Source organism: Pomacea canaliculata, linkage group LG5 (genome assembly GCF_003073045.1).
Source record: "Pomacea canaliculata isolate SZHN2017 linkage group LG5, ASM307304v1, whole genome shotgun sequence".
Taxonomy (NCBI): domain Eukaryota; kingdom Metazoa; phylum Mollusca; class Gastropoda; order Architaenioglossa; family Ampullariidae; genus Pomacea; species Pomacea canaliculata.
In genome coordinates this window covers 11787652-11808607 of record NC_037594.1, presented here as the reverse complement: position 1 = coordinate 11808607, position 20956 = coordinate 11787652, and the positions used below count along the sequence as shown (strand labels likewise).

At 36.3% G+C, this 20956-nt stretch overlaps 3 protein-coding genes across 3 annotated transcripts; 1 reads left to right on the top strand and 2 right to left on the bottom strand.

Moving 5' to 3' along the window:
* Nucleotides 1-741: 741 nt before the first annotated feature.
* LOC112565079 (HAUS augmin-like complex subunit 8) lies at nucleotides 742-10068 on the bottom strand. Its single transcript, XM_025240334.1, has 10 exons — nucleotides 9807-10068; nucleotides 9506-9564; nucleotides 8672-8748; nucleotides 6783-7014; nucleotides 5167-5243; nucleotides 4658-4771; nucleotides 4183-4302; nucleotides 2395-2536; nucleotides 1571-1718; nucleotides 742-1321 (listed from the first exon to the last, which is right to left on the bottom strand). Exons 1-10 carry the CDS (start codon nucleotides 10040-10042, stop codon nucleotides 1237-1239), a joined length of 1290 nt encoding a protein of 429 aa, XP_025096119.1. The 5' UTR covers nucleotides 10043-10068; the 3' UTR covers nucleotides 742-1236.
* Nucleotides 9936-15289, bottom strand: LOC112565080. Its single transcript, XM_025240335.1, has 7 exons — nucleotides 15204-15289; nucleotides 13752-13825; nucleotides 13506-13572; nucleotides 12817-12913; nucleotides 12507-12706; nucleotides 10707-10839; nucleotides 9936-10071 (listed from the first exon to the last, which is right to left on the bottom strand). The coding sequence occupies exons 1-6, from the start codon at nucleotides 15266-15268 to the stop codon at nucleotides 10758-10760; spliced, it is 585 nt and encodes a 194-aa protein (XP_025096120.1). The 5' UTR covers nucleotides 15269-15289; the 3' UTR covers nucleotides 9936-10071; nucleotides 10707-10757.
* Nucleotides 15290-15490: 201 nt separating this feature from the next.
* Nucleotides 15491-18477, top strand: LOC112563916 (transcription factor IIIB 50 kDa subunit-like). Its single transcript, XM_025238390.1, has one exon. The coding sequence runs from the start codon at nucleotides 15590-15592 to the stop codon at nucleotides 17138-17140; it is 1551 nt and encodes a 516-aa protein (XP_025094175.1). The 5' UTR covers nucleotides 15491-15589; the 3' UTR covers nucleotides 17141-18477.
* Nucleotides 18478-20956: the final 2479 nt, after the last annotated feature.

The following is a 20956-nucleotide window of genomic DNA, read 5'->3' as shown; positions in this document are numbered from 1 at the left end:
AAGGCATTCAAGTGTCTTGTCAAAATATTGATGTATGATGATGGTTAACATGCTTATGTTAGGTGATAACCAGAACATGCTGATTTATCATTAATACCCATTAGCTTCAGAAACAGAGCCAGTTTCCTCTTGCTTCAGAGTCCAATTTACCTTTACATCAATGTTAGCACTCTACCTCTGATATCCATGTATCCAAGAGAAAAAAATTATGTGACCGAAAAAGAATGAGGTGCTGGGAAGAAATCCAGGGCAGGTGCCTATTAAATCCTCCTTGAAGCTTACAGCACCAAAAATAATCTGAGATGGGAAACTAAATTCACATGGTTATAGGGCCTGATCCTATGCAGAGGGTAATCTTTTGATGCTGCTTTAAATTTTTTTTTGAGAGGTGGGAAACTGGTGTTTTAGGCCAAGCAAGCAACCAAGGCTATATCAGGGTTAGCCAGGCCTGTAAATAGATGCCACATACAGAGAACAGCGTGCCCGAGACGAGAGCTGAACCCAGGACAGCCAACCCTCAGTGTATTGCTGACAAGCGCTAACCGTTGCGCTACCAGACCCCCCTACCCCTTTCCAGATGCTAATAAAAAAAAAGCACGAGTTGAACACACCTAGGTTTTAGTCATAACCTCTATTAAGAATTTAGAACTTTGGCTCTTTAAAGTTTCACCTCATTTATTCAAAAAGGATAAATGTTACCTTACTGCATTCATTCTAAATTGTTTCTGCGAAAAGATCAAAACTTCTTCAAACAAGCTTTAATCTTGTTTCATTATTGTCAATAACATTTTATAAGTAGCTATTTTACAGAAGTTTTGATTAAATAGCTTCAGTGTTATCTGCACTTTAAAATTTATAAAATTCGAAATGTAATTTAAAATATTTAATGCTTTATTTTACCAGACTTTAAAAATAAAGAAACTAACATTCACCTCAGAACTCTTTCTTTGCCCACTCATAAAAATATTAAGCATCTAGCAAAATGACATTTTTTTGCATATCATAGACACTCGTCCTTCTGTGTACAACTTTGAATGATCAAATTTACCATGCCCACATACAGCATATGTAATGCTCACACATGCAGTTTCACATCTACCCAAGTACATTTATAGTATTTCAAGGGGATCTTTTCTGCCTTAATGCACTTCTTTTGTTCACAAATGACACATATTCACAATGAATACAGATTAGATTTCCCTGTGCTGTACAAAATAAACTGTTAAAATTATACTTTTACGTAGATGTTTGCATTTCTTGTATTCTGAGGGAAGTTTCCTGTGTAACTAAACTTTCCATCGCTGATACCAGCTCTACACACCTGGAAAACCAAATAAAAAGTAAACTAAAACAATTATGCAAATTAGAGTTTTTTTACAGAAAGAACATTTTCAGGCCAACTGCCGTTAAGCTGAAACCATTCTTTCCCATCTTGTTAAATGCGAATTTGAAAAATTATTAATTAAGCAAAAACAATTTTATTTCAAAAAGAGGAACCCCTCAGAGGTATAGCAGTTTGCATTCTTATGACAGAAAGATACTGAAGGATATAAGAACACCATGAACATACTTAAGTACATCACTGCGCTGAGTTTCTGTGGCCTTCTGAATGTCTTGGAAAATGCTTGCCACGTTTTGCACTGCAGATGAGTCCTTGCACATTGATGCAATACTTCCCAGAAGCTCTTCTGTCTCCAGGAGAAGGTTTGCTAGTTCAGCTGCAGAATGATAAAAAATAATGTTTTTTGCAAGTAAGCAATAACAAAGTCATGAAACTAAGCATCATTTGTGCCTGATCTGTACAACCCATGGCAAGTTAATGTCTATTAAGCTGCAAAACGTTTTTTGTTTACCATGCATAAGTCTCTATATGACAGTATTTCCCAAAATCTGAGAAAGACCAGATTTATTTTATTTACTATTTTAGATAAAGGCCTGTAAACACCAAAATGGTCGACAAGACTGACAGAAGGAATGGACATAAATATGCTTATGTTAACAGACAGTATAATGTCAAGCTGAATCAATTGAAGAGTTAGGACAATATGTTATCAAGGCTATACTCAATTAGAGCTAAGAACACATTATCAATACTACAATCAATCGGAGAGTAAGGACCCCATGTTATCAACGCTACAATCAGTTGGAAAGAAAGGACCATATGTTATCAAGGTGACAGTTGGTGCTAAGACCCTATGCTATCAAGGGTTGCATAGTGTGCCTCAACAACAACAACAAAATCAATTTTTTCCAATATATAACAGTGTAATTTACAAGATTTCCACATTATTAAGGATACTGAGATACAAATATGAACAATGCGTTTATAACATCCTGGGATGACAGCACTGAGCTAGACAACGAGTGGCATAAACACAAAGGTTTGAGAGTTACCTTCGTATTGTTCCTCGCTGGATGGAATGAGGATTCCACGGGTTTCTATTTGGTGTCGAGTTGTATCCAGGGCTGTAGAAAAAATTCTGTACTCCTTCTGTTGAGCTGGCAACAACCGCACCACTGACTCCAAGCCTCCTTGCTACAGTTAAAATTTAAAATTACTGTTTAAAAGTAACCTTTCTTAACAATATATTAGTTTTATGAGATGTAAAAACATTATGGAACAGATAGCAAACAGGGCAGGGCATTTTGACTTAGGTGCTGGTTCTCAAGGAAATGACATTTTTAATTCTTTTATTGATACTTTACCCGATGACGTGACCAAAGGAGTTACTTTACTTCCCTCTACATTAGCCACAGAGTTCCCTCCCCTGTTAACTCAAAAGGAAGTGTAGCCTTTTTGGCAAGTTACCTCCTTAACATACTCCCATGGCATCACCTTAAAAGGTCCCCCCTCCCTGGTCAGCTATGCCCAGTTCTATTATACAATCTTAAAAGCCCCCTGTCAGCTTATGGCCAATTCTACAGTCTAAAAAGTCAAGGGGATGAGAGAAGAAATCCCAGTCATGTCATTTTCTGAGAAGGAAAATTTACTCAAGTTTTTGTTTCTTCCTCAACTTACCCTGATGACATGACCACAGGAGAATAGAGAATATGTAGAGAGCTGAGGCCTTAAACAACCACTGAGACTAAGCCTGACAAATTGTCTGGTGACCATGGGGCTGCCCATTTAACAGAGACAGATCCCAAGGCAGAGAAAAACAGTTGTAAACACTGCCCAGTATCCTTATGTCCATCTGCATTCTAGAAAATTAATTTTATGGACCAGGATGAGATGAGGAAAGGAAAGTGGACATTATTGATCTTCAGTTGTAATTCCAGCGATGGAGAATGCAGGCAGCTGATGTTGGTCAGTGGTTGGAAAAGTGGACGTCCAGAAAAAGTCCACTGTTTTAGGAACTGTTCAACTGCCTCTTCATGACCTCTATTTTTCTTGAAAATTACATCATCCAAATGACACACACAGTCAAAGATGTAAGAAGCAAGACACCCCTCATACACGAAACAATGAAAGACCTATTAAAACTCATGAGTTAGAGTGTTGGCCTCAAAGTGACTTTACCAAAGAAAGCCTCAGAGAAAGGTGTCGTAAGTTCCTCTTCAAGTATCCAAACCTAGGTGTTGATATTACTAGTGCAGATATAGCAAAGATTTTTTTTTCCCCTAAATTTCCTGGGGACAACAGAGAATCCAGCAAAGGCTGTGCATCAGTCACCAAGGTTCTCAGTGTAGCATAAGTAGAACCAAATAATGTGACCATAAAGGGGGCTACCATCTCAAGTGATCAAAGTGAATGTATGAAGCTTCTACATATTTATCACCTGGCAGCATGCTGGCAATGCTCCCAGTGCCTTGTCCAAGGCAACTGCATGAAGCACCTGTCTTCTGCATACTTTGCCAGTCAACAGATTGGTCACATTATCCCATGCACCCTACGTGGCCGAGGCAACTGTATAGCATTTACCTGGAACAGCTTGATAAACTCGATTACTAGTGAAGGCTGTCCTTGCAGCAAAGCTCTAACGACCAGGCAGATTAAAGCTTGCTTTCTTTTGAGGTCATTCTTAGCGAGGGAAGGAACTTAATGGCTGACATTTTAATGGGTAGTAGAGTAGCCTTTATTGTAATGTCATCAGGTAAAATTTAAGAAGTTAGCTTATTCATGAAAGACTGAAGAAAACAGCATTCTTGACAAGTGAACACAACTCTAGCTGCTTAAAGTACCTGTGCCTCTAGCAGATCGTAAACTTGATTCAGGTGCTGCAATCTTGGCAGTTCTTTCTCAAGCTCTGCAGCCTCCATCTGCTTCACATCCATCAAGTTACACAGCTGTGAAAGCTGTTTCTGGAAATAGCAATATTCAGTCAATAAATCTATTAGTGTTAAATCAAATTTCCTTCCCTCTTTATAACCTGTGCTTGTTATTCCCTGAAATCAACATGAAGTAATTTTTCAAGTTCTTTTACTATACCATACTTGAATTATCATGCATTATTTATTTTGAAAAACTGTACTTCTTTAATAAATGCTTAGAAACAACAGACCTTCAATTACTTTCAAAACTTCTTTAATAAATGCTTAGAAACAACAGACCTTCAATTACTTTCAAAAATATAACTGCAACAGGCCTATGACAAACATATTTCCCTCCACTTATGATACAAACTAGTCAAAGCTTTTGACTAGGAAGTGTACTGACCATGGCCTCTTTCTGCACATCTGCCTGGCATTTCTGTGCCAGAGAGGACAAGTAATGGACCTGAAGGTAGTGTGAATACTCCTGGTCACAAGTCTGTTGCAGAAGAGTTAGATCCTGAAAAAAAAAAATGCATTCGTCTCACTAAAACCCCAACATCATGACTGTGAATGTAAGTTTTAAAATCTAGTTTTTATAAATTATTTGTTTTTGTCATAAACAGGAGGAGGTTATTTGAAAATAACTTTGCAAATTAACTATCCTATAATGATTTAAACCCAGTCCTTTGGATAAAAATAACCACTTACTTTCTGGAAAGTCTATAGACGAATATTCTGCATATGAGATAAATTTTGAAAAAGAATACACACTATATCAGTTAAGAGAGCAATGCCAGGCAATAATGCTGCTTTTTTTCAGTATGTCAGACTTCCATCACCAAATCTATAGTTAGGAAGACATCACACACAAACAACTCATCTTTGTGTTCTTGACAAAATGTGAAAACTTACTTTGCCACGATGATATTGGCCAACCTGTTGCAGAGATGTGTAGCCAGCACCAACAGGTCCTCCTAGCACACTGGCATCTGTATAATAAAGTTAACTCACTCAATACAGACAAAAACAAACAAACAACAAGCAAACAAACAAACAAAACCCAAGCAATTCATTGCTTGGAACTGTAGTGGAGGCATTAAGTACAATGTGTTCCAATATTTACACCTTTTAACCTACAATAAAGACAGTTATCATTGACACACTGTTTTAAAAAGCAATTTTTAAACATTTCAATGATATGATATGCTAGAAGTATAATTTTTTTCCTTCTACAAAATTAAAATCCATGTCAAATGGAGGAACCAGCAACTGCCTCAAACAAGGCACTTAACCAACTGACTTATTGCCTACTTTCAAATATAAAATACATGATTACTAGTTCAGCTTCCTAAGGGAAGTAATTAGAACAATTCCTAAAGGCACCAACAGATTCTTCCTTATTTATTCATTCATTTACACAAGGTGACACTATCCTGTTCACATTATGGTTTCAGTATGAGTTTTGCTTCTTCATACTCTGCTTTTCTTTAAAGTCATGGGCAAACACATGCTCACAACAAAACAAGCAGAGTGCTATTTAGTAAATATGGCCATTTCTTCAAAAGATATTTCATCTAGCATGTCTTTTACAAAATACAATATAAAGAAACAAAACTTATTTCTTGTTGCATGCTTATACTTTACAATTTTGTTTAACTTTATAAATTTATTTGTAATTCTTTCTCTTTTTATATATCTGTATATTTTTTTTCAAACTAGCATTCAACTCCCAATGCCAACTGAAAAAGTCACTGGTCATTTTGCCCCACAGCAATTTGTCCCAGTGTTGTCCATTTCATCCCAGGTAGGACCATTTCGTCCCAAGACCAAAAATTCAAATCACCCGAAGCCTAAAAGACGAATCAATCATCAACGAAACAAGTAGCTATTAACATTGAATATACAAGTTCACAATAAAATGATGACAATTTTTTAAAAAAGATTGTTTAAAGAGAAAAATAATTTTTATTTGCCATTGTAAGATATGTTTTCTGTATGTGTATTGCCAAGCAACCATTTTTTTGTTATTTAGTAAAACTTATAAGCAGGGCTTGCCTATCTATAATGTTTGAACAAGGTATTTTTGGTAAAATTTGATGTTAACAGCTACTTGTTTCATCAGAGAACAATTCTCCTTATGGGCTTATGATGATTTCACTTCGGTCTTGGGACAATATGGACATTGCTGGGACAAACAGACTTATGCTGTGGGGTGTTCTCAAGTGTTCTACTCTGTTTAAAACTGTTCCACTACGAGCTGAACTCCTACCCAAATGCCAATTTCTGAAGGATGCAAATATGTTACCTCTAAAGGTTTATATACAGTTTAGGCTGACAGACATTTAAAATTTTTTGTTTACTCAAGAGCACTCGATATTTAAAGGAAGGATTTGCCACATTCAAAAACAATAATTTTCTACAGTTATGTTATTGAACATCTATTTCTGCATGTCACTTGGAAATGAGTTAAAAAGGATGCCATCTCCAATTTGCATATTAATGCAAAAACTAAAATGGCTTCAGCTCACCTGCCATTGAAACACTGGAGAGGTCAACGCTGATAGCAGAGTAATCACAAGTGTTTAGCACAACAGGTGCCCCTCCATGAGTAGGTGTAGAAGTTTTTTCTTGCCTAGCCATTTTGTCAGCACCATTAGAAGAGGAAGCAAACTCATTCTGTGGTTTCTTGCTCTTTGCTGTAAAGCTGGCCTTGGCCACATAGCTACCTCCAGTTGAGTTGAGTGGCCTTTGCAACACTTTCTGAAACAAGTGCTTGAAACTCAGTTTCTATGTCTTAGTTGCTTAGGTAATGAAAGTGAATATTTGTGTTCAGAACATTTTGAAATTTGAGTTAAGAAAATTTCTCTTGTACGTTGCTCATTGTATCTGTGTCACACTTCAGCTTTCCTTTAGTACTAGCTGCATCAATAAACTACTCCCTTTTCTTTCACAAGTACGATCATAACACTGAATAGGTTATGCTATCATTTCTGAATGGAGCTGGTTCCCTTAACAAATTAAAACAATGATAGTCAAACTACATGACAAGTAAAGATGACAGCAGAGAAAATGAGATAAAATCCTCACCATCCTGGGGCTTAGCTAAATGACAATGGCAGTCTGCTACCAAACAAAACAAAAAAACAAAAACAAAAACAAAAAAAAAGGGACCTAAGGCTACATGCATGACCAGTGTCTTAAGAGATAAACAACAAAATCAGTTCCATATTACGTGCAAATGATTCTGAAAGTGACTGGTGCAAAAGTTTAGGAATTTTCACTGCCAATATGACAGACACTTTGATGACCATTTTTGCATACTTTGTGTACAACATTCTTCTTAAGTCCATTGGATATACCTAATTTCATCTGAATTTACAAGTACTGTCAGGATTGATTAAGGAATATAAGGAAGTCTGCAAAGTTGACTTTTAATATAACTGTGATTTATGCTATCGGGATTTTTTTTCCAAAACATTTTGTGCATATTAGTCTAGCTTCTCAAGTGGCCCTGAGAATGTGATCTTGAGAACAAGTGTTAACTTTAGATGGTCATTATAAGATTAGGGATTCCCTCATCAAATAGCGAAAAGAACGAGCAACATTAAAATAAATTCTTTAATCAAAGCAGTAGTCATGATCAAAAGATGATATACAATCTTTTATGGAAATGTATGGAGTTAAAATGTATGATAAATAAAATTGTGTAAGAAGTAACAAAGATAAATAAGGAAATCTATAGCACTGACAATCAGGAAGTGGAAAAGCGCAAAACTAAAATATTTGAAAAAAGAAGGTTTAGGGAATATTTCACATTGTGCTGTCCATATACATGCTTGTCTCATTAACTGTTCTTTTGGGTCTCAGCTTTTCATAAGAATGTAGACTGGTTAGTTGATTTTGCAGGAAAGTGCTTTCACCTAGAAGTAATTTTGCACTAAGAGGGAAAGAGGAGATAACCAGAGTAACTAGAGAAAACATCAGGTGGCTGGCTATGTGAGCAGGTGTCACATACATTGTCCCATGATGAGATCTGAACCCAGGGCCACTCACTGTGGTGACAAGTGTTTTAACCATTTCACTACTAGGAACCTTCACAAGAATGTATCATCCATCCTTCTTTTTTTTTGTGTTCACTCTTCTTTGATGATCTTGGTATTTATATTTTGTGAAGCAAGTGCTACCTGCAGTGTTCTCTGTACCATGCTATGTCAACATAGTGATATTTCATGGATTCACTGCTGTAGTTTAGCCATTTATTGAATCCTAGGGATATTTGGATGTCTGTGTGTGTATATATATCAAGAAGCAGCTTGCAATGATTGTGGGTCACAAACTGCCACAATTTACCAAGGTAAATGTTGATTCACTTTGTTGAATCAGTAACTGAAAAACTGAAGAACAGCAGCAAACTGACCTTTTCTGGACCAGCTGAGGCAGACTTCTTCTTTAAACCAGCACTTTGCAAGTAACGGGAAGCCACAATCCTCTCTCCTGCAGCAAACAACTGTTTAAAGAAATCTTTCCGTTTAAAGTGAATAGATCTAAAAGATAATGTTGAATTTTACATCATTTAATTGCTCTTCCTTGTTTATATTTTCACTCTTTTTTTAAAAGGTATGCCTAAGTCTGCATATAAATTGGCTTACTCAAAACAGTCTACTTAGCAGCACGACCTCCCAAAACGTAATTTCCCAGGAACACTTTTTAAGCTTATCTGACTGGGTGAAAGCAATAAACATTTACCAAGTATACATTTTGGCAAAGAAAACATATCTGCCACCACCACAACTCCAATCCCCTCAAAGGAAAGGAAACACATGCAGTTAGCTGGACCCTTATAAATAAATCTGTGTGGTTGTGTGTGTGTGAGAGAGATATTTATGAAAAAACACACTCTTGTCCAGATTTGACAGAAGTACTCCTTTTATTTCTGGAAAGGTCGTATGTTTTATTTGGTTAAGGTATTGTTCTCCAGAATATCTTCATTTTAATATTTATTTTACCACTAATCGGACATTAAAAACTTTGGTACACAGTGCAGACTTTGACAACACCATTTCAAAAGGCACACTTAGAGTGTGAGAGTGCACACAAGAGAGTTCCATGACAGGCAGCAACATGTCATTCATTCCCCTTGACTCCCTTGTTGCCTTTTGATGTAGTTCACTCAGCACGACAGTGTCAGGAGAAGGGGTACCACTCAAGCAATGCAGCTCATTTTTGTAGCATAAACCTAAATTAAACCTACCCTTCTTTTTCTTGCCAGAACCTGGAGCCAATTTCTGGCTGTCATTAGATGTCTTCAATCTGTAAAGGAGAAGAAAAGCTAAACTTTTTCTCTGCATGAATAAATAAAATGATCACAAATAAATGACCTTAGTTTTTCTTTTTTCAAAATTTTGTATTTAATCCAGTGACCAAATCAACAGAGCAGCAACTTCACAAAACTTTCTGCTGATATAAAAGAAAGTTTTTTTTAGGGTTTTTGTTAATTTCATAAACTAAAAGTTCTTAACTGAATTTTCATATCATTTTAAAAAGTTTTTAACCTGTTTTTATTCTGTGGAACATATTCAAACAGTGAGCATGAGTCACTATCACTTGCAGCATTTACTGGAATGACGGATCTTCCCAAGCCTGGTTTTTCTGCATTCACAAGGACTTTCCCTGATGCTAAAGACATTGGCTGCTCCAGATGAGGGACATGTACTTTCTTGGCAGAGCCTGTATTTTCTTGTCTTGTGATTCGGGAAACCATCGTATCAATCTCTTCACTTGATTTCATACCTTCTTGCTGTAAACTTTCTGTGCTTCCTGTATGAGAAGAAAAAAAATCAAAATGAGTTTCAAGAAAGTTCTCTTCCTCTTCAAGCATCAAGAATTTGTCATTAAAGTTCTTTTGGTCAAAATGCAAGACAAAGGATCATGTCCACACATTTTTTATGTGTGTGTGTGTGCATTTTTAGCATTTAAAATGGTCTTCATGAACTTTGTGTCCATGTTGTCTTACAGAAGAGATCTAATAGCATGAATTTAAATATCGCCAGGTGACAGCCAATTTCATTCTACAAAGTTCATTTTTACTTTGCCCTTGTTGGGACTTCCATTAAAGTAGAATATACAATAGACACCTAATACTGAGTGTTTTTTTTAAAAACCTAACTTATTGACTATGTCACCAGTATAAACACCGTTCAGTTGATTCACTATTTAATTTCAGTCCTAAAAATCAGAATCTCCCCCAATCCAATCACCAGAAAAAAAAACATAATTTGACACTGGTTATGACCCATAAGTGATATTAATAATAAACCTGAAAACTATTTGCATAAAGTCTTTAGTTTAAACAATAAGGATAACATGTGCCATCCTTGGTAAAAACTGTTCCCTACTTTATACACTGCTAAAACAGATGCAGGCAGTTACTAGAAATTAAAATATCGACAAACCTGGCACTCTTTTGTCATTTCCTCTAAGAGGTGAGATAACAGGCTGTGTTCTTACAGAAGCATGCTTATTTCCCACTCTAGGTACTGGAGTGACCTGGACTTTCCAATGGCTGAATCCTTCTTTTCATCAATGCTGTAACATCCAATTTCCGTAATCAGCACAAACACATCAAAATTATTCTTCTGTCTTTGAAAATGCAGAACATTATTTTTGTTTTTGACCATTTCATATTAATGTATGCTTCCTGCCATTTACAAGACACTAGATACAATGTTTGCTGTATTTTGCACTGATCTAATTTTACAGCTTTATATCGTACAAGTTCATGAATAGAATGTCACATCAAAATTGAGAAGTGAACAATAAAACAAAACTATTACAGATAATTAAGTCTAAAACAATAAATCTTGTTTCTGATTTTACAGATTCACTCATTTGACAAGTCAATCATTTGGCATTTGTTTGTTAATACACAAATTTGGCTGTACGTCTCCCCGTCTCTATTCGCTTGGGAGTTCTCCAAATTTCTGTACTTTGTCCTATCCTTTTTATCATGTACACTAAACCACTTACTACTCTAATTCAGTCTCACTCTATATCCAATCAGTACTTTGCTAATGACACTCAGCTGTATACAAGTTGTTTTTCTCAGGCACACGCTGATATCCAGAGCATCCAAAATTGTATTTCTGATATTAGACTGTGGATGACCCAACAAGTTAAAAAAACACTAAAGATGAAAAAACTTAAGCCTTTATTTTTTTCCAAAGAGACCAAGAGTTTACCCTCCACTGCCTGTCTCTGTTCGGGTAGGCGATGCTGATGTTCCTTTTTTTGACTTCAACACGTAACTTAGGTTACATAATGCCTGCTGCTATGTCTCTTAATAAGCATGTTTCTCACATCTGTCATTTTGCATACTATGAGCTCCAGATCAGCTCCATTTGCTATACTCTGTCCATAGAAACCACCAAAATTCTTATCTGCTCATTTGTTCTGTCTAAACTAGACTACTGCAACTCTTCTTGCTGGCTGTCCACAGTACCTCACAAACTCCCGAAAGTCCAGAATTCAGCTGCTCGTCTCATTTTCCGGACTTGCAAATCTGAACATTCACTTCTTCCCTCACTTCATTGGCTACCAGTTAAAGCTAGAATAGACTACAAGCTCTCAACTCTATACAATGCATTCTTTGAAGGCTACTACTTTACTGAAATCTTGTCTGTCCACACTCCTGCTCAAAACCTTCACTCCTCATCAGACTCCTGCATTCTATCCCTCCCTCCCACAAAGACAGTCACACACAGACGTTCTACCTCTGTGAACTGGAACTCTCTCTCCCATCACATTCGTCACTCTGACTCCAAAGCTACATTAAAACGTTTTCTGAAAACATATCCAACTACTATCCCTGAATTACTATTCTTAACTCCCTTCCAATACTGTCAGTCATGTTAACCATCATGTAACAACTGTATCTTACACTGTTTATAGTACATATATCCCTTCATACCTTCATCCATTGTTTTATGTTCTACTCATGTACTTTATCCTTGTCGTTCAGTGTGCCTCTACATACTTCACCATCTACTGTGTTGTTTTTCATTTATCATTACTGGTGCTGCGCAGAGAGTGCAATTTATCTTGGTTGTGATGGCACAGATTACAAGTACACATTATTATATTATAGGTATATTTGTATGATTGTATACTTTCACATCTGTACAGTAAATCTTCAGAAGTGAAAGACCATAGCTTCACAATACTCTAACTGAAAAGAGTTGATGTCCACAACAAACTTTGAAAGGCTCTGTTTGCTGAAGGATTGTTGATTGTGACATATAACTTGAACAGGAGTCCTCTCGTAGCCAAGGACACACTCAACTTCAACCTGGTTTGGAGATGCGCATGCTGCAGAGGCATCTAGCACTACAACATGAGGTACATGATGTACTTCGGGTTGCGAATGAGGCAAGTGTTGGAACTCTCCATGGTCCACCTGTAGAAATATGTAAGTATTTAGAAAACACAAACTACATTTAAAGAATTTTAAGAATAACTTAAAAAAAAAAAATCCTCTTCTCAAACAAAAAATATTGAATTAAATACCTGAGTGACAAAATCTTCCTCACTATCAGAAAGATCTAGTTTTTCTGCAGGAGGACTAGGTCTAGGAGACTGATGTTCTGTTGCATGTGGTATAGTCCTGTCATAGAAACAGACAAAGAAGACACTGAAATGGCATCATCATCATAAACTAAAATGGTACTGCTGGGACTGACAGAGCTTGAATGGCCAGGCTCTCAGAAGACAGAAACTGATGAGGGCCATAGGCAGTGGGAAGGAAACCAGACATGAGCATTACGTGAGCTTATCCATAGAGAGTGAAGTAGTTGGAGATGTCATCAGCTGTACACCCATTTCCGGCAGGCTGATCTCAGCTGGCATCTCTGCCAGGCCTCACAAAGTTCTTCAATATCTAAATGGCAATATGTGCCACAAGACTCTAGAGGTCTGACTATTCTGTGCACCAGAACAGCACTAACTTAGTATAGGAAACAACAAGCAGAGAGTCTTGAGCTTGTTTGATGATACCATACTTATTTAAAGATTTACGACATCTCAACATTTCACTTTACACACAGGAGTTTCAGTTGCAATCATGTGGCCTATTTCTAATTTAAATAACATCTCAGATGCCAATTCATTACCTGCTATTAAAACAAACAAAAAAGATAACAGATATAGCTGAGAGCTGAGATACCAACAGAAAAGCAAGTTTTATGATATTTCATTACCTGCGAGGTGTGGCATTTAGATCATCTACAGCCACAGACTGGTGGTGAAAAGTGTCATGAACTATACCTGTAAAAGATCCACAAAATTTTCACAAACTAAGCATTGTACTTTTACTATGGTAACTTTTTCACCATGGCATTTAAGAACTGAACAGTGAAACTATTCCAATCAAATCTACTCAATGTTACTATGTTTCATTCAATGATTCATTGTATAGGTGACTATATGTATTTGATAGCTCTCACCTTGCTGCAGATGAGGTAAATTTGCTTCTTGTGGTGTGGGAGATGTAACCAAACGTCCTTGTGCAAGAGGACGCCTGAAAGACATAACAGAGAAAGTACGTCTTAAAAGTAATGCTTAGTTACATTCATTAGAGAAGAAATGAATAAAATATATGGAGAAGGTATGTAAACTTAATTTCTAAAGCTGCCTTGGCTTTATTTTAACAGAAATCTCTGCCTACATTTAGTAATTGAAAGGAAATCAACTACTGGTAAGGATAAATAAATTTTATATTCCTTTTGACTTGAAATAGATACAAAAGCATACGGACCATGAAACTGGATGATAAAATTTACTCTGGGATGTAAACTATAAATTGAGTGACTGAAAAAAGTTGTATAACTAAAGGTCAATCGACATAATAAAGCAGAGAGATAAAGTGAAAGAGAGAGAAAGAGAGTGTGTGTGTGCATGCATGTGTGAAACTTGCACAGACATACAATATTTGTATGATCCTCACCAAATGGCAGGAAAAATATTTTTGTTGACAGGAATGGCAAATGCTACATCTGACTGTTGCAATTGTACATTACAATATAAAACATGCTTATTGTTATTTGTTAATGTTTATTTGCAGAATTCTTGGATATTTTGGGTGGTTCCAAATGACTAATATTATGCAGAGCAAACCACATCGTAACTGTACCAAATACAACAAATTTTAACGGCATCCTAATTTTAGAGAGAAAGAAATAGGGCAAGGGAGAAGAGCAAGCGAGCGAGTTGGCTTTGCTCAAAACGTCGTGCCCAGTTGCCGATCGAGTACGAGCTGAAGGATACGTTATGGAAGGGATCTGAGGGTACAAGTGTTTCACTACGCCGACTGAAAAGAACTGATAGATCAAAAGTAGGCGATAAGATAAAGCTAAGCATTTAGCGGCAGAAATCAAGCCCGAGAAATCTGGATATCCCGATTAGAGCGAAAACTAAAAACCTTACAAAAAGAAGGAAGAAAATCGTTTGCGATCATGATTGGTAAACTGAAGCACGATAATATTAGCAAAGATGACTGCTATATATTTTTTCTTTGATCGTTACAATTTAAAAACATGATTAACTACTCCTTTTCGGTCCTGCTGCTAAGCGACAATGAATAAAGTAGAACATTAAGTGAAGGCCTGTTTTCACGATCACGGCAAACTTAGCTAAGATTTTTGCGAATTTTTTCAATATTATCACAGTATTTTTTAATTTAAATTGAAAGATTTGATGACTGGTTTGCAAAATGTGTCTCTAATGTGTCATCTTCGTGTATAGAAAACAATGTTTTAAGTGTTTATATGGTAACCATATGAAGCAGGTTAAAATGGATTTGGCAAGTTGGCATAGTTTGAAATGGGAAAAGTGTATTCATAAAATAGTTATATATATATCCAGATGTCATAGCATGGCGAGAAAATGTTATTGCTGACCTGTTTTTCTTTCTGCCAACATTTTGGTTCGATGCAGTAACGTAAAACATTCTCTTCGTCGCCATGTTTTAAAAATATTCCCGCGGAAAATATAAAATTTTGGAATTATAAACGACTTCGACAAAGAATACACTTGTTTTAAATATTAAACCTCTGTTGATTTTCAATATAAATATCAATAATAAAAATACTTCATGCATCCACGATTTTAAAACACAGAGAACCATAATTCATATTTTATAATTCAACCAAGGTTTTCCTCCACCTAGATGAATTTTTAAACTTCCGCTACGTTTTGTTTACGATTTGTATCTTCGCTCAACTCTTCTACAAGGTACTTAATTGTACCGAAAACGTAACCTATTTTTTCAAAGTTTTAGCAGACAATGAGTTTTAGTTTGTTAGCTACCGAGGGCTCTGAATGTCCAGAGTGTGGAGAAAAGGCTTTGGTAACGGAATATGTTGGGGGTTTTCCAAAGTCGGTGTGTTCAGATTGCGGTACGGTGCTTGACGAATCTGACTTGGATTATATTTATGCTAACGAAGAAGACAAGACAGGTGATTTTGCAGATGAAGTGTATGAAGAATCTATCGATGGACAAGACACCGAGCAAAATCCAATATCCAGTTCGTCTAAGCCGCCAAAGTATTCCTCTGTGACTGCAAATTCTGAAAAGGAAAAACCGTTAAATTATAATGGTTCTCAAGAAAACACAGCTTATTTACAGCAGGCTCCTCGTACATGTGAATCGTGTCATGGACGTAACCTAACACAAGAATTGATAAATGGAAATGAGCAGTTGATTTGCCGGGACTGTGGTTATTTCGTGGAAGAAGATAACTTTGTCTCAACTCGAGAAGTTGCTGTGATCGATGGACAAGGTGATACCACATACGGATGGGTTAGAGCACCAAAGCCGAAATTCACAGGTGAAGGTCGTCAGCCTCCAGAGGGTAAAACACTTGGAATCAAAGCCACAAATGTTGTTAGCAGAGCATTGAATCTGGATGCAGAGCTGACAGAACAAGCAGTGAAGCTGTATGAAAAAATTTATGAGACTGAGGGAGTCAAACGAGCAAGCATTTCCTTTAAGGAAGCGATTGGTGCCACCTGTGCATATTTTATAGCAAGAGAAAACGGTGTGCAGGTAACTTTTAAATTCTTGCAAAATCAATCTGGAATAAAGAACATAAAGCTACTAACCAAAGCACTTCGAACAGTGGAAAGTGAAAACAGTCAGAGTACATCATACCTACGTCTGGAATCCTTGGTGAGCCCTATCCTTGCAAATGCCTGTTTCAGTCCAGAATTTCAAGTCAAAGTTAGTCATCTGATTAGCATTTGTGAAAAAGGCTGGGTTACACAAGGGAGAAAACAGTCAAATATTATTGTGCCGGCTGCTTACATAGTATGGCAGGCAGGAGATGTCCCCAGGCGCTTTAAGAAATCTTTATCTGAATTTTGCACTGATTTCAAATTACATTATTTTACCAGAAATGCTTCTGAGACACTTCAGATAATTAGAAACCTTCTCATTACTCTGGCAAAACAGCTGCCATGGGTTAAGCCACCAATAGACAAACGAAAAATGCTGTTTCATATTGATGACATCATAAAATACCAGCGGACTGTGTTTAGCAAAGTAGAAGGTGAGAGAAATCTAAGCAAATCCACAGTTGGTGCATCTATACCAAATGAAAACTGTGTACATCAGTCTTTACCACCTCTACATCCTCCATCTATGAATCGTAAGATGGCAGAGATTGATCCTAAAGACCTAGAGATTTGTCTGCCACAGGGCATGACTCATGCAGATCTTGATAAACCTGAACTAGCAGAGTCAGAATTTGAGGAGGAACTTTCAGTGTATCTTTCAACAGAAGAAGAAGTTCAAGCAAAGAAGATATGTTTAGGTTTTAGTCACTGCAGAAAATGAGTTTTGAGTGGCACATGCTCACAAATCTGTCATTTTGCTACTTGAGCACTACTCTAGAGCAGGTTAGAGATGAACTACATAAAGCATGTGACCTTCTGAAATGATGGGGATGAGGCTGGTCTGCATGTAAACAAAAGACAGCTAGTGTGCCTTATTTTTCAGCCAACTTCTTAAAACTATGCCTCTTTGTGCAGGTTGCATGCATGTTGGGACACTTGTACTTCAGGCCATTCTTAATCAAGGACATTATCAAAGTGTTATACATTTGGGTTCCTCAAAGTCCCATTCTATTGGCAAACAATGTTTGGAGTTTGGATGATAATGAAAGTTTCAGTAATTCAAGCATTGGGTCCCAGACCATTAGTTTTCAGTGACCTTCATGCACAACTTTGCCAGATTTTTTCAAATGTTTGAGTATATTTGCTTTAAAATGGCCTTTAGGTATGTGTGTGCGCGCATATCTTTTATGACTTTTAAGGCTTTTTTTTTTTTGTCAGATTCAGTGTTCTACAGAATGTTAAGCAAGGGGAGGTCATTCAAGTAAATGAAAGAAAAACAAGATGTGCATTGTAGTGCTGTGTTGTTGCCATTGGTGTGTGTGTTTGTGGAAGGGTATTGAAGGTGTCATTGCAGTTGGAAACAATGCAATACTAGTAAGAACAGTGGGTGTTCTGCAATTAGAGATCAAAACTTTACATAGATGTGGTTTTTCCTCAATATCAGATCAATATTAGATCAATCCATGTGTTGTTATCTCCATCTTCTCAATTCAACAAAAAAAATCACAAACTAATTTGTGACAGATGAATAACGTTTACTGACCTGACAATGTCTTTGCATATAATTGTATGCTTAACACAGGTTAACTGCCAAGACTGGTGGAATTTCGAACAAAAGAAACAATGTAATATCAATGCATCATTTAAGTCTTTTCTGCCATAAACATATTTGATCTTTTTGTGCTCAGTTATTGTAAGAAGCTTTACTGATGTTTTTATTGTGTGACAATTTTTTTATTTACAGTTTTTGATTTCACATTCCAGTATTACTATAGATATGATCGAATGACTAATTACTGTTGCTTTCAATTGTGCATGGTATTGTCATGTGTATGGAGGATTTTGGTTGAAGGCTCTGCACATCCACACTATTGTTCAATCCATTTTCTAGGAATACTCGTTATCGACAGGAAGGTCACATATAATAGACTTTGTTTGGTTCATGAGTTCACTTTATCTTCTGTTGTTTTGTTTTTCTTTATTTTGCTTGTTATAAGAAGCTTTATTGGTGGCTTCAAGAAAAACTGCTGTGCAAAATAAATTTTAAGGACATTTTCAGAACTTGTTATGTGAATGAGAGAACTCCTTAAATCTCATCTTTTCCAGAAGTACTTAAATAATTATTGGGGTGGAAATTGTGTAAAAGTCAGTGCAAGATACTATTTCCTGAAATCTGGGTAAAAAAAACCTCTTCTGTTTGTAAGATATATAGCTTTAAACATCACTATCCACAGATGGAGGTCAACAACACATGCCAATATTGTACGCTAGTTGAAGGCTTTAACCAGTGGGAGGGCTGGGCGCATATATTGTACAAATGTGACGACAGAACGTTAACCTCTTTCTGAGCACAGTTCCAAGAGTTCCTGGATGATATCATGGCCAATTTCTGATATTCCTGCTAACAAGTGGGCACGTACAAGGGATATTCCACTTCTGCCTGGACTTTTCAATAAGACAAACCTGGAGAATTACAGCAACTTTTTTCTCTTTTTTTTTTTTTAACTCTTTTTAAAAAACTCTTTAAAAATAGTCTCTGCCAACTTGCAACTCATTTTTTGGCCCTATAGATCCATTTCTTAAAATGCTCCACAAATGTTGATTTTGGCATCAAGCTGTTCCCTCACTCCAGCAATGTTCCTCTGAAGTTTCAAAGTTCACTTCATGCAGTTCTTTCATCTTCTGTAACAACCAAAACTCACATGGGGCAAGGTTTGGCAGTGGTCATTATAGCTGTTATGAACATTGTGAACCAATGAAAAGGAGGTCGAGAGACCCAGACAATGTCAACAAAGTTCGTGAATTCCTGAAGTTTTTGCAGCTGTGGTCAGAGGTCATCTCAATCACGACAACACTCTTGGCCACACAGCCGTCACATTGGAGTTTCTTGCACAATCATGTGTCAAGATTTTGAAAATTCCAGAGGGTTAATCATGATTAGTTCTGCACTTTTAAATATAACTTCTTCAGGCATTTTTACGAGCTATAGCTCTAACAGTAGTGATATAAAAGGTGTTTGGGGAGGGGTGCCCTACAGACTTGAAATACAAACAAAAAGTCTGCCAACTTTCAGCAGTGACAAAACTTTTTGTTTTACCCACCACATTTTGTTTTAGTGACACAGCTGATAAGGTCTTACACTGTGAATGGTACTCATCAAAACGAACAACACTACAAACACAGCATTTAAGGAAAAACAGTTATGTATTTTTTCAGTTTTGTGATTCTTCCAGAAATATTGTAGAAAAATATCACTTGGCATAGATAAACATGAAAACAAAACAAAATGTGAAACAAAAAAAAAGAATGTAAGTGTGCATTTTAGCCTTCATCGATATTCTTATTTGTCATTCATCTTTTCATTCTAAAACTTCATCTATACATACCTTTCATTCCACATATTAACATCTAACATAATGCAATCTTAGCGTTGCACTTTTAATGTACAAAAATGGAATTACAAAAAAAGGAACCAAAGAATGAAATGGGACCTGGAATATATTGGTGTAGAAAAATCTTGTGGAATGAGTAACAATTATAGATGTGACCATTAATGGATATGTCACCCAGGCAAATGTGTCTTTTTTTTAACTGAAGTAAATTGTGAAAAGGTAAGCAAGAAATGAACTATAATGGCACAGTGTTCAAGTCTGAACAAGCAACTGTTTTAATCAACAAGGATCAGTTGTGAAAATAAAAACAAAAGAGATAAATGTTACACAGATTACATGGTTTGACAATTATCTACCTATATGTTATCATTTATGCCACATTGCTAACCCTGTGTTAAATAAGTATATCTTGAATATCTGTCGAAATTTATTTTAAAGGCAAGTGTTCTTGTTTCATGGGCAGTTTCAGCAGGTTAAATCTACTTATTGCTTTTCACCAGATTAATAAATTAGCATTTTAAAAAAAAAAAATCAATTCAAAACTTTGAGGTTGTGTACATCAGGAAATTCTGGTATTTCTCTCTGTTCAAACTTTTTGATAATCCAAGAAAAGTTCAGGTGGCCCTAAACTTTAAGTTTATCAATTCTGAATTAGAATGCTTTCCCAAAGGATTGTCAATAGACTAAAATTAGATCTGTGTCCTACAGCACAGTTTCTGAGCAGAAATCGATCTGACCTTTCTCTACAAAAGGATTTCTTGGACCTACCAGTCCATATCAGATTGAATAAAGGGTAGCAAATCTATCACTCATTTATACTAACCACCATGTTTTAGTGCTAACAAAAACTTTATCATGAAAAACTACAAGTACATTTCCAACCACTTAAGGTAGGACATTAGGTGAGACCCAGGCATAGTAAAATGGTTGATGGCAAGCCACACCACAACAAGACAACAATACTGCCTTTTTCCAAAGCTAAATATTTTGAAAGAAACTAATAAAACAAAGTATTATTAACACATAATAAAGAATACAGCTTCCATTTTAATAAAATATTTTTACATTTACACCAGGCTAGCATGATAATTTTCAACTACCTTATAAAAATATGTAAGCAAAGACCATTTGTGTGTATGGGTATA

Bases quoted from the DNA above. Each gene is read 5' to 3' on its own strand.
- LOC112565079 (XM_025240334.1), bottom strand. From the start codon at position 10,042: ATGAAATCAAGTGAAGAGATTGATACGATGGTTTCCCGAATCACAAGA. The intron at 9,565-9,806 runs GTTAAAAACTTT...TCTCCTTTACAG, and splicing joins GTTCCACAGAATAAAAACAG to ATTGAAGACATCTAATGACA. The intron at 2,537-4,182 runs GTACTTTAAGCA...TTTTAACTGTAG, and splicing joins ACGATCTGCTAGAGGCACAG to CAAGGAGGCTTGGAGTCAGT.
- LOC112565080 (XM_025240335.1), bottom strand. From the start codon at position 15,268: ATGGCGACGAAGAGAATGTTTTACGTTACTGCATCGAACCAAAATGTT. The intron at 13,826-15,203 runs GTCAGCAATAAC...TATGTCTTTCAG, and splicing joins GTTGGCAGAAAGAAAAACAG to GCGTCCTCTTGCACAAGGAC. The intron at 13,573-13,751 runs GTGAGAGCTATC...GATCTTTTACAG, and splicing joins TTTACCTCATCTGCAGCAAG to GTATAGTTCATGACACTTTT.
- LOC112563916 (XM_025238390.1), top strand. From the start codon at position 15,590: ATGAGTTTTAGTTTGTTAGCTACCGAGGGCTCTGAATGTCCAGAGTGT.